A 12492-nucleotide genomic window follows, 5' to 3' on the forward strand; every position below is an offset into this window, starting at 1 on the left:
AACAAGTTCTCATTTACCACTGTGACCTGGCCAAGATAAAGCAAAGCAGTGCGACACAAACAACAGAGTTACACATGGGATAAAAAACGTACAGTCAATAACACAATAGAAAAGTCTATACAGTGTGTGCAAATGTAGTAAGATTAGGGAGGTAAGGCAATAAATAGGCCATAGTGGCGAAATAATTACAATTTAGCAATTTAACACTGGAGTGATAGATGTGCAGAAGATGAATGTGCAAGTAGAGATACTGAGGTGCAATAGAGCAAAAGATAAATAACAATATGGGGATGAGGTAGTTGGTGGGTAGTATATGGGGCTTTGGTGACAAAACGGATGGCTCTGTGATAGACTACATCCAATTTGCTGAGTAGAGTGTTGGAGGCTATTTTGTAAATTACATCGCCGAAGTCAAGGATCGGTAGGATAGTCAGTTTTACGAGGGTATGGATTGGAGATGCTTAATGTGAGTCTGGAAGTTTACAGTCTAACCAGACACCTAGGTATTGGTAGTTGTCCACATATTATAAGTCAGAACCGTCCAGAGTAGTGATGCTAGACGGGCGGGCGGGTGTGGGCAGCGATCGGTTGAAGATGTTTATTTTAGTTTTACTTGCATTTAAGAGCAGTTGGAGGCCATGGAAGGAGTGTTGTATGGCATTGAAGCTCGTCTGGAGGTTTGTTAACACAGTGTCCAAAGAAGGGGGAGAAGCATACAGAATGGTGTCATCTGCTTAGAGGTGGATCAAAGAATCACCAGCAGCAAGAGCGACATCATTGATGTATACAGAGAAAAGAGTCGGCCCGAGAATTGAACCCTGTGGCACCCCCATAGAGACTGCCAGAGGTCCGGACAACAGGCCCTCTGATTTTACACACTGAACTCTATCTGAGAAGTAGTTGGTGAACCAGGCGAGGCAGTCATTTGAGAAACCAAGGCTGTTGATTCTGCCGATAAGAATGCGGTGAATGACAGTATCGAAAGCCTTGGCCAGGTCGATGAAGACGGCTGCACAGTATTGTCTTTTATCGATGGCGGTTATGATATCGTTTAGAATCGTTTAGATCGTTTAGGTGCACCCATGGCCAGCTCAGAAACCAGATTGCTTGGCTTTTGAAGACTTTTGAAAGGCAGGGTAGGATAGATTTAGGCCTGTAACAGTTTGGGTCTAGAGTGTCTCCCCCTTTGAAGAGGGGGATGACCGCAGCAGCTTTCCAATCTTTGGGGATCTCAGACGATACGAAAGAGAGGTTGAACAGGCTAGTAATAGGGGTTGCAACAATTGCGGCGGATAATTTTAGAAAGAGAGGGTCCAGATTGTCTAGCCCGGCTGATTTGTAGGGGTCCAGATTTTGCAGCTCTTTCAGAACATCAGCTATCTGGATTTGTGAACAAAAAATGTGAACAAATGAGTCATAGTGGGCAAAACGATGGCCCTCAAGTGGCACAGCGGTCTAAGGCACTGCATCTCAGTGTTAGAGTCCTTACTACTGACCCTGGTTCAATCCTGAGCTGTATCACAACCAGCTGTGATTGGGAGTCCCATAGGGCGGAGCACAATTGGCCCAACGTTGTCCAGGGTAGGGGAGGATTTGGCTGGGGGGTAGGCCGTCATTGTAAAATAAGACTTTGTTCTTAACTGACTTGCATAATAAAATAAAATAAAATAAAAACGAGCAAGGAGGTGGCCAGAGCCAAGCATGCGCTAAAGATATCCTATTGCCACATTCTAGTATACATCTGCTTGACTTTTAAAAACTTTTGTAAAAGGTGAAATCTATAAAACTTAGTCCACTCTGTTCATAACATATTCTAGATTTGGGAACAGAAAACTGTATTGAGATCAAATATTTAATTGATGAGAAAATTTGCAGAATGTTGGCCAAAATCCATCTCGTTCCATCTTCTCCCACTGTCTGGATGCAGAATGTAAGATGCATACCACATATTCTGAGTATAAGATTTCAGTCTTTGACTAACCGCAGCACCACAGAGTTTTGATAAACAATGTGGGAGACTGCTATGAACACCAGAAGCTGCTATTTATTTCTGACCAGCTGATGTCCCTAATGTGCATTGTGTTAAAAGCTCAGTGTGATGAACGGTTTTTCTACACATTTGGTGAAAGCCATAAATGTTTCAGAATGTTTTCCCATCACTAAAGTTTGATGTAGTTGACCAATCAATGTTATTATATTATTAGTATACTAGCATGATCAGTTATATGTTATTTTAATTAAAATTCCTGTATTTTCTTTACAAATAAAGTGTATTTATAATGTGTTTTAAGTATACTTTTACAAATAGACTTCTACTCATTAGCCACATTTTTTATTACCGTGCACTAGTGGTATTTCACACTTTAGCTGTTCACATTACGGTGATAAATTAACATTTCAAAAAAATTGTAATGTGTATTTAAAAGTACAACATTATTCAGTTGGAAAATGAACATCAACACTTTTGAATGAGTAAATACGAGGAACAACATCATATCACAGAGTTTATAAACTCAGAGACGCAACATCGTGAGACTTCCAGGAATGCTTGCGAAGCAGAACAAGCAGACCAGGCCGGGGTTTGAGAAGTCAATGAGAGAAGTGTAAAATTCTTCCTTACTTGTTAATTTTCTCAATCTAAAGGCACAACCTAGATTCGAGCCAATGTCTTAAGTATTTGAACATGTTATTACTCCAACCTCGTGAAAGTGACAAACTGACACTTTTTATCTTAATCAAAAACTACTTTATATCTACGATGGAGTCCCTTCGATTTGACGGCCTGCACAGGCAGTTCGGCGCGAGACCGTTCCACGGAACCCAAACCGGCTGCGCGTGTGCGCCATCGTGCGTTATCGTGCATAAATGTATTTTGTCCCAAAACACCAAACGCGATCACGACACGCAGGTTAAAATATCAAAACAAACTCTGAACCAATGACATTCATTTGGGGACAGGTCGAAAAGCATTAAACATGTATGGCAATTTAGCTAGTTAGCTTGCACTTGCTAGCTAATTTGTCCTATTTAGCTAGCTTGCTGTTGCTAGCTAATTTGTCCTGGGATATAAACATTGAGTTGTTATTTTACCTGAAATGCACAAGGTCCTCTACTCCGACTATTAATCCACACATAAAACGGCCAACCCGAATCGTTCTAGTCATCTCTCCTCCTTCCAGGCTTTTTCATCTTTGAACTTATATGGTGATCGCATCTACACTTTCATAGTATTACCACGACAACCGGCAAAACAGTTTGTCTTTCAACCACCCACATGGGTATAACCAATTAGGATTTAGCAAATCAAATCAAATCAAATTTATTTATATAGCCCTTCGTACATCAGCTGATATCTCAACGCGCTGTACAGAAACCCAGCCTAAAACCCCAAACAGCAAGCAATGCAGGTGTAGAAGCACTGTGGCTAGGAAAAACTCCCTAGAAAGGCCAAAACCTAGGAAGAAACCTAGGCTATGAGGGGTGGCCAGTCCTCTTCTGGCTGTGCCGGGTGGAGATTATAACAGAACATGGCCAAGATGTTCAAATGTTCATAAATGACCAGCATGGTCAAATAATAATAATCACAGTAGTTGTCGAGGGTGCAGCACCTCAGGAGTAAATGTCAGTTGGCTTTTCATAGCCGATCATTAAGAGTATCTCTACCGCTCCTGCGGTCTCTAGAGAGTTGGTGGGTACCTGCTCATTAAGAGTATCTCTACCGCTCCTGCGGTCTCTAGAGAGTTGGTGGGTACCTGCTCGTGGGTACCTGCTTCTATAAACTAATGGGGAGATGGGAGAGGCAGGACTTTCAGCACGATCTGCGTCAGAAATAGAAAATAGTTCTATTTTAGCCCTGGCAACGCAGACGCTCGTTGGCGTGCGCGAGCAGTATGGGTGCAATAATTGAATAACATGGATTTCTAAATTTATTTTGCGAAGCTCGCGCACGCGACGTGTCCGGTCTGGTCAGCATGTTAGACCCGACAACGTATTTCTATGCATGACTTTAGCTAGCCGTTGCCATGACATCACAGATAGAATAATGAGACAGATATTTCACCGGATGTATAAATGTGAAGCATCCGCTTGGCGTTCCACTCACTCCCAAATATGGTAGGGAGAGGAAGCCAACTGTTTGTCTCAATACAGTTTTCTGTTCCCAAAACTATAATATGGAATAGACTTTACCCTTTGCAACAATTTTTTTTTAAATCACGTTGTTTAGACAGAGTGCAAAGACTAATTAATTTATTGCACACGCACACTTACTTCACAGAGTAGGCATTCCCTAACGGAAATATGCATGCTTGAACGGGTCAATAGGATCTAGCTTGCTTATGTGTGGAAATGCCCACTTGTTCTGCCCACTATGACTAATTTGTTCCCATTGGAAACGACAGGCTGTGGTCTATATTGGTTTAGTTATAAAAATATTTATAAAATATTTGATGACATTGCCTACAAGTGTGATCTGGGATTTCTATTGGAGAATCAGTTTTAGCCTATCTTCATACTGTACTGTCTTTGATCATATTATAAATCAAAACTTAATCTGCAGATAAGGATGCTGGGTAATATGCAAAAATATTTGCACATTCTTTTAAGAAAGTATACTTAGAATATTAGATCTACATGAGTGCAAGTCTCACCATGGCACGGACCGTGGCGATACGTTGACACATGAGAATGATTAGATAATGGCAAATATTAGTCAATTATTGCATTCTATCCATACTGGCTTTTGTGGGCTACATGAGACATGAAACAGGTAGTTGGGAGAGGATACAGGCTTCGCCAATTTATTAATGTGCAATTTGCCTAAATGGACAACGGAAACATGTCAACTACTTCATTTTTATTCGACACTCTAGGTTTTGCAGCAAAAACATTTTTTTATAGGGGTGACGTCATTACTTTCAGCTGTTTTTACATGCACAAGACAGTGGAAACTAACCGTAGTAGTTAATTGTTGCATTTATTTCCTATGCAAACTTTCTAAACGTCAACACAAAATCACTGGACAAGTTAATGGGTTCATAGCTAATAGGAATTCAGAAAGTACTTTGAAACGCATTATTGGCACTGAAACTATACTTATAGTGTACTTGATCACTCGCAAGCAGAGTTTAATAACAAAAATCTATGTTTCAACTTAAAAACAATGCAAGTGTATTTGTAATTAAAATACAATTAAGTAGACTTTTAAGTGTAATGTGTTTAAAGGTCAACTGCCCCTTAGAATCAACTTATCTGGCTTTAAACAGCCTATGTGCCATTGATATTCTAACCTTTATTTAACTAGGCAAATCAGTTAAGAACAAATTCTTATTTACAATGACAGCCTACACCGCCCAAACCCGGACGACACTGGGCCAATTGTGCGCAGCCCTATGGGACTCCCAATCACAGCCAGTTGTGATACAGTCTGGATTCAAACCAGGGTGTCTGTAGTTAAACCTCTAGCACTGAGATGCAGTGCCTTAGACCGCTGCGCAACTCAGGAGCCCATGCCATATGTGCCAGAAACATTCATTCTAGTATCAACATTTACTACAATGCGTAAATAGGATAATTTTGGTCAGAAAGTCAGTCTCAGCTAAAACTGTTTTCAATTTGAGTCAGTCATGACTTACTGGAGGGTTGTGTATAGATTAAGATCATGCCAACTTGCCAAGTGCCCAGTAACACGAGAGAAGCAGCTGTGCTGATTGCCCTCTATCAGCTGAACCCACTCTATCCAATAGCAGCCAGAACCTCCAGACAGTGAGACAGACCTGCCCATTACACAGCGCCTCAGACTTGTTTACACAATACAACACATTACAAGTGGAGTGGCCACTTGCTGATGTGTTTGATAGTGTATTACTCAATCCGCCACTTTTTCGGGCAACATTAGAATTGAGATGATCACTTGTATCCGAACTGCAATCCGAGCGACCTGTTTTGTAATATGATTTACTGTAAAACACTGCCAGACAGTAATAGATAGTGAGAAAGTTGTAAAAAACAAAACAGCACCAAAGCATACATGTTGCCACTTGCCAGTGACTTGATAAACTCATTGTGGCCTGGCTGCTCAATGTGCCTGCTAGCTTGTGTCCATAGCCACAAGAAGTAAGGATGCTGAGGGTGCTGCAGCACCCCCTTAAAAATCGGAATAATAATAAAAAATATTTTTTTAAATCACAAAAGTGCACTGGGCCTTTAATAGTCCTGTATCAGGGACCAATTTAGCCATCTGCAGCGCGAGCAAAAAATGTTTGTCCAGCTCCAACGATAATCTTATTCTCCATTTCTTTTAACCAATCATCAGTCATCTGAGTCAGTGACGTACACGTTGAGTGACATTTTATGTATGCATGCTGAAAGTCAGGAGTTAACTTGTTCTCTGTTCTATGTATTTGGTCAAACACAATCCTCTCCATCAGTTTACTCAGAACAGGCAGCAAACTGATTGGGTGGCTGTTAGAGCCAGCAAAAGGATGCTTTACTATTTTTAGGCAGTGGAATTACTTTAGCTTCCTTCCACGCCTGTGGACACACACTCCTTTAGACTTTGGTTAAATATAGCAAATAGGGGTAGCAATTCAGATAGCTAACATTCTCATTATACCATGGAATTGTTGAATACTTGTTTCTGATTGGCTTGAAGGGCATTCTAGAGCGTGCATAATATTTGCACGGTAGAATTCAATGGCTATAGTTCATTCTTATATGTTCTATGTCTATGTCTATGTCTCGCTTTTGAAAGCAAAAGTAGAATTGGAAACATTATTGGCGTTGTTGAATTTTCATAACGGGAAACTAGGACTGATGGTTTGGTTAGCTAAACTACCAGGTCTGTTTGTTTGGTTACCACGGCAACTACTGTAGCTAACGTTATCTAGTAAACTTGCTAGCTACTTCAGTGTATGTTGAACACATTTCTACCGGCAACTGAACACATTTCTAGCGGCAAATGTGTTACAATTGTAGTCATGGTATAAAAGGGATAATCAACTCGGGGCTCTATGCGTTCTCTGGAAAATAATATTCCAGCTCTGTGGAAGGTCAGTTCTTTGTGAACACACCTTCCACGTCTTTTATTATTTTCCATAGAACTCAGTCACTCGTTTATTATCCCTTACATTGTTTCCCATCTAGGTTGTCTATACCTGGTGGCTTATCATTATTGATAGAAAACAATCGTTTTTTTCCACCTCTCCCATACTAACTTGACCAAATTCAAAACAGCAATCCTTCTCTTTCATTATTAAATATTTTATACAAAAATATGTTTCACTGTTCAATGTTGTAATTTTTTCCACCTTACTAGTGAAATAGTCATTGAAATTATTGGTGTAACAGTATAACTTTAGTACGTCCCCTCGCCCCGACCCGGGCGCGAACCAGGGACCCTCTGCACACATCAACAACTGACACCCACGAAGCGTCGTTACCCATCGCTCCACAAAAGCCGCGGCCCTTGCAGAGCAAGGGGCAACACTACATCTAGGTTTCAGAGCAAGTGACGTAACTGATTGAAACGCTACTAGCGCGTACCCGCTAACTAGCTAGCCATTTCACATCCGTTACACTCACCCCCCTTTCAACCTCCTCCTTTTCCGCAGCAACCAGTGATCCGGGTCAACAGCATCAATGTAACAGTATAACTTTAGTACGTCCCCTCGCCCCGACGCGAACCAGGGAACCAGGGCACACATCAACAACTGACACCCACGAAGCGTCGTTTTCTTATATATGACCCATCAACTTCAATGAACGATGGAGATGAACTGGGTTTTCTGCCCATGATATAATTTAAGGTACTCCAAAGTACCTTTTCTTTTTATTGTATGTCATTTATCTTTGTTTGGTAATAACATTTATTCTTTTTTGTTAAATTTAGTCACAACATTTTTCAATTTACAGTATGTTAACAAATCAGCTGAGCAGCCTAACTTGTTTAGGCTGTATAATTTTCTTTGAACAATACCATTTTTCAATTCATCGTCAACCCAGGGGGCTCTCACAGTTCAAATCAAATCAAATTGAATGTTTGTCACATGCCGTGAAGTGCTTACTTAGAAGTCCTAAACCAACAATGCCGTTTTAAGAAAATACAGTTAAGAAAATATCTACTAAATAAACGAAAGAAGAAAAAGAAAAAAAATAGAAAAATAGAAAAGAAAGTAACACAATCAAATATTAAAACTGAGGCTATATACAGGGGGTACCGGTACCGAGTCAATATGCAGGGGTACAGGTTAGTTGAGGAAATTTTTACAGGTAGGTAGGAGTAAAGTGACTATGCATAGATAATAAACAGCGAGTAGCAACAGTGTAAAAAAAAAGGGGGGGATGGTGGTCATTGTAAACAATCCTGTGGCCATTTGATTAATTGTTCAGCAGTCTTATGGCCTGGGGGTAGAAGCTGTTATGGAGCCTTTTGGACCTAGACTTTAACCTCCGTTACCGCTTGCTGTGCGGTAGCAGAGAGAACATTCTATGACTTGGGTGACTGGAGTCTTTGACAATTTTTTGGGCCTACCTCTGACACCACCTAGTATATACATGTAGGTCCTGGATGACAGGAAGCTTGGCCCCAGTGATGTACTGGGCTGTACGCACTACCCCCCTTACGGCCGGATGCCGAGCAGTTGCCATTCCAGGAGGTGATGCAACCAGTCAGGCTGCTCTCAATGGTGCAGCTGTCTCCTGAGTGGGAAAAGGCATTGTCGTGCTCTCTTCACAACTTCACAACACATCACCAACAATTATGTGAAATATCTGTATGTAAACAATTGTTGGAAAAATTACTTGCGTCATGCACAAAGTAGATGTCCTAACTGACTTGCCAAAACTATAGTTTGTTCACAAGAAATTTGTGGAGTGGTTGAAAAACGAGATTAAATGACTCCAACCTAAGTGTATGTAAACTTCCGACTTCAACTGTAACTCGTCTGGTAGGCTTGTGTCACTGGGCAGCTCTCGGCTGTGCTTCCCTTTGTAGTCCCTAATAGTTTGCAAGCCCTGCCACATCTGACGAGCATCGGAGTCGGTGCCGTAGGATTCAATCTTAGTCCTGTATTGACGCTTTGCCTGTTTGTTGGTTAGTCTGAGGGCATAGCGGGATTTCTTATAAGCGTCCGGATTAGTGTCCTGCTCCTTGAAAGCGACAGCTCTAACCTTTAGCTCGGTGCGGATGTTGCCTGTAACCCATGGCTTTTGGTTGGTATATGTATGTACGGTCACTGTGGGGACGACGTCGTCAATGCACTTATTGATGAAGCCGGTGACTGAGATGGTATACTCCTCAATGCCATTGGATGAATCCCAGAACATATTCCAGTCAGTGCTAGCAAAACAGTCCTGTAGCGTAGCATCCTCGACATCTGACCACTTCCGCATTGAGCGAGTCACTGGTACTTCCTGCTTTAGTTTTTGCTTTTAAGCAGGAATCAGGAGGATGGAATTATGGTCAGATTTTCCAAATGGAGGGCGAGGGAGAGCTTTGTATGCGTCTCTGTGTGTAGAGTAAAGATGGTCTAGAGATTTTTTTCCTCTGGTTGCACATGTGACATGCTGGTAGAAATGAGGTAAAATGAATTTAAGTTTGCCTGCATTAAAGTCCCCGTCCACTCACAGTTAGTTTCTTAACAGGTGCATGTTTGTCAACAATTGGAGCAAAGCTCTGCAGCATTTGTGAATATTTGATCAATACAAGTGGATGTCACAGACAGAACACTATTGGTATGCACTCTGGTTGGTTGAGTGATAACCTGGGTGATATTACAGGCATTAGTCACAGTGAGAAGCTACCTCTTGAAAGGAAAGCTAGTTGTTAACCAGTCAATGTTCAGGTCACCCAGAAAATAGACCTATCTGTTACCATCAGAAACATTATCAAGCATTGCACACATATTATCCAAACACTGACTGTTAGCACTTGGTGGCCTATAGCAGCACCCCAAAAGAAGAGGCTTTAGATGAGGCAGGTGAACCTGCACTTCAACAACATTTGACATGAGATCCTCTCTAAACTTTAGAGGAATATCTAATCTAACATAATACACTTTCTACTTGTACTGTTTGATATTGGATTTCAAAGCTTTTGTTGATAACCATCCCATTGTTTTATCAGTGAATGTTGTTTTATCCACATATTGACTTGGTTATCTCTGTCTATTAATGTAGCACAGAGCTGTATGAAGAAGAGGGAAGGCCATGTCTGAGAAGAAATCCCGAAGTTCGGACATCTGTCCCAAATGCAGCATCCGAAGCTGGAGTGCCGACAGCTACGCATGGAGCTGCAAGAAACGCTCCCGGAGTTCCCGAAACGATCCGGGCCTTCGGGGTCCGGAGGGGGTAGGGCCGATGGAGGAGCAAGGAGCGCGTTCCACCTCATGTCTACGGCGACGGGGAGAGAGGAGATGTAGCTGTACCGTAATGGGGGAAGTCGACATAGACGTCCCCTGTCGGAAAGCCCTTTCTAGGCGCTCTCTCCGGCAGAAGTTCCAGGATGCAGTGGGCCAGTGTTTCCCTCTCCGCACTGACCATCACCACCACCACCACGGCTGCCCAACGGGGGCCTACCGGGGAGGCTTTTCTGTGCTCCTCTGGTCCAAGCGTCCGATCCATGTCACGGAGCTCATGCAGGACATGTGCCCCTTCTCGTCCAAGTCAGAGCTGGCCCACTGCTGGCACCTCATCAAGAAGCATGCCACCCACCCCAGCGCCATTGTGGGCCTAGAGGTTACCCAAGCCGCCAAGGCTGCACAGGCTGCTGGCAAAGAACCAGTCCCGTCCACTTCCACATCCCCGCCTTCGACACCTCTTTCATGGGAGGGCATCTGCTTGAGTAGGCCCCTGAGCCTTGAGGACTGGGATCTCTCCCATCCGCAGGGCAGAGCAGCCTATGGTGGCAGCCATACAGATTACATCCTTGTCCCTGACCTCCTGCAGATCAACAACAGCCCGTGTTACTGGGGCATTCTGGACCGCTTCCAGGCAGAGGAGCTCCTGGAAGGCCAGCCCGAGGGCACCTTCCTCCTCCGCGACTCGGCCCAGGACAAGTTCCTCTTCTCCGTCAGCTTCCGCCGCTATAGCCGCTCCCTCCATGCCCGTATCGAGCAGAACGGCAAGCGCTTCAGCTTCGATGGCCGCGATCCGTGCATGTACCGGGACCCCAGCGTGACGGGCCTGCTCCGGCACTACAGCGACCCGGCCACATGCCTCTTCTTCGAGCCCCTCCTATCCCGCCCTCTGACCCGGACTTTCCCATTCACCCTGCAGCACCTGTGTCGCGCAGTGATCTGTAGCTGCACTACGTACCAGGGCATCAAGATCCTTCCACTGCCTAATCAGCTCAGGGACTATCTTAGGCAGTACCACTACAAGTGCAATGGGGCTTGTGCAGTATAAAACAATGACAATTTCTGACGTCATAATTATAGTCCCATGGGTTACTACTCTTCAATATTGACCATGTTTCATTGGTTTTTAGAGACTTGTGAAAACCCTGAATGCTACAGTGCCTTCAGAAAGTATTCACACCCATAGACCTTTTACACATTTTGTTGTGTTCAAATTGAGATTTTGTGTCACTGGCCTACACACAATATCAAATAATGTCAAAGTGGAATTATGTTTTTAGAAATGTTTACAAATTAATTAAAAATGAAAAGCTGAAATGTCTTGAGTCAATAAGTATTCAACCCCTGGCAAGCCTAAATAAGTTCAGGAGAAACAATTTGCTTATCAAGTCACATAATAAGTTGCATGGACTCACTGTGTGCGGTAATAGTGTTTAACATGATTTTTGAATGACTACCTCCTCTTTAAGGTCCCTCAGTCGAGCAGTACATTTCAAACACAGATTCAACCACAAAGACAAGGGAGATTTTCCAATGCCTTGCAAAGAATGGCACCTATTGGTAGATGGGTAAAAAAAGCAGACATTGAATATCACTTTGAGCATTATGAAGTTCTTAATTAAACTTTGGATGGTGTATCAATACATCCAGTCACTACGAAGATACAGGCGTCCTTCCTAACCTAGTTACCGGAGAGGAAGGAAACCGCTCAGGTATTTCACCATGTGGCCAATAGTGACTTTAAAACAGTTACAGAGTTTAATGGCTGTGATAGGAGAAAACTGAGGATGGATCAACAATATTGTAGTTACTCCACAATACTAACCTAAATGACAGTGAAAAGTAGGAAGCCTGTATAGAATAAAAATGTTCCAAAACATGCATCCTGTTTGCAACAAGGCACTAAAGTAAAACTGCACAAAATGTGGCAAAGAAATGAACTTTATGTACTGAATACAAAGTGTTATGTTTGGGGCAAACCCAACACAACACATCACTGAGTACCACTCTTCATATTTTCAAGCATGGTCATGGTTACATCATGTTATGAGTATGCTTGTTATCGGCAAGGAGTAGGGATTTTCTTACCAAGATGACATTGAATGTTCCTATGTGGCCTAGTTACAGTTTTGGCTTA

General features: G+C 42.6%; 1 protein-coding gene across 1 annotated transcript; it reads left to right on the forward strand.

The window, feature by feature from the left end:
• The first annotated feature begins 10180 nt into the window (after nucleotides 1-10180).
• LOC129813409 (suppressor of cytokine signaling 4-like) lies at nucleotides 10181-11616 on the forward strand. The gene has a single exon (XM_055865744.1). The coding sequence runs from the start codon at nucleotides 10207-10209 to the stop codon at nucleotides 11401-11403; it is 1197 nt and encodes a 398-aa protein (XP_055721719.1). The 5' UTR covers nucleotides 10181-10206; the 3' UTR covers nucleotides 11404-11616.
• Nucleotides 11617-12492: the final 876 nt, after the last annotated feature.

The sequence above is a fragment of the Salvelinus fontinalis genome, chromosome 16 (genome assembly GCF_029448725.1).
Source record: "Salvelinus fontinalis isolate EN_2023a chromosome 16, ASM2944872v1, whole genome shotgun sequence".
NCBI lineage: Eukaryota > Metazoa > Chordata > Actinopteri > Salmoniformes > Salmonidae > Salvelinus > Salvelinus fontinalis.

Coding starts and splice junctions, on each gene's coding strand:
- LOC129813409 (XM_055865744.1), top strand. CDS start 10,207: ATGTCTGAGAAGAAATCCCGAAGTTCGGACATCTGTCCCAAATGCAGC.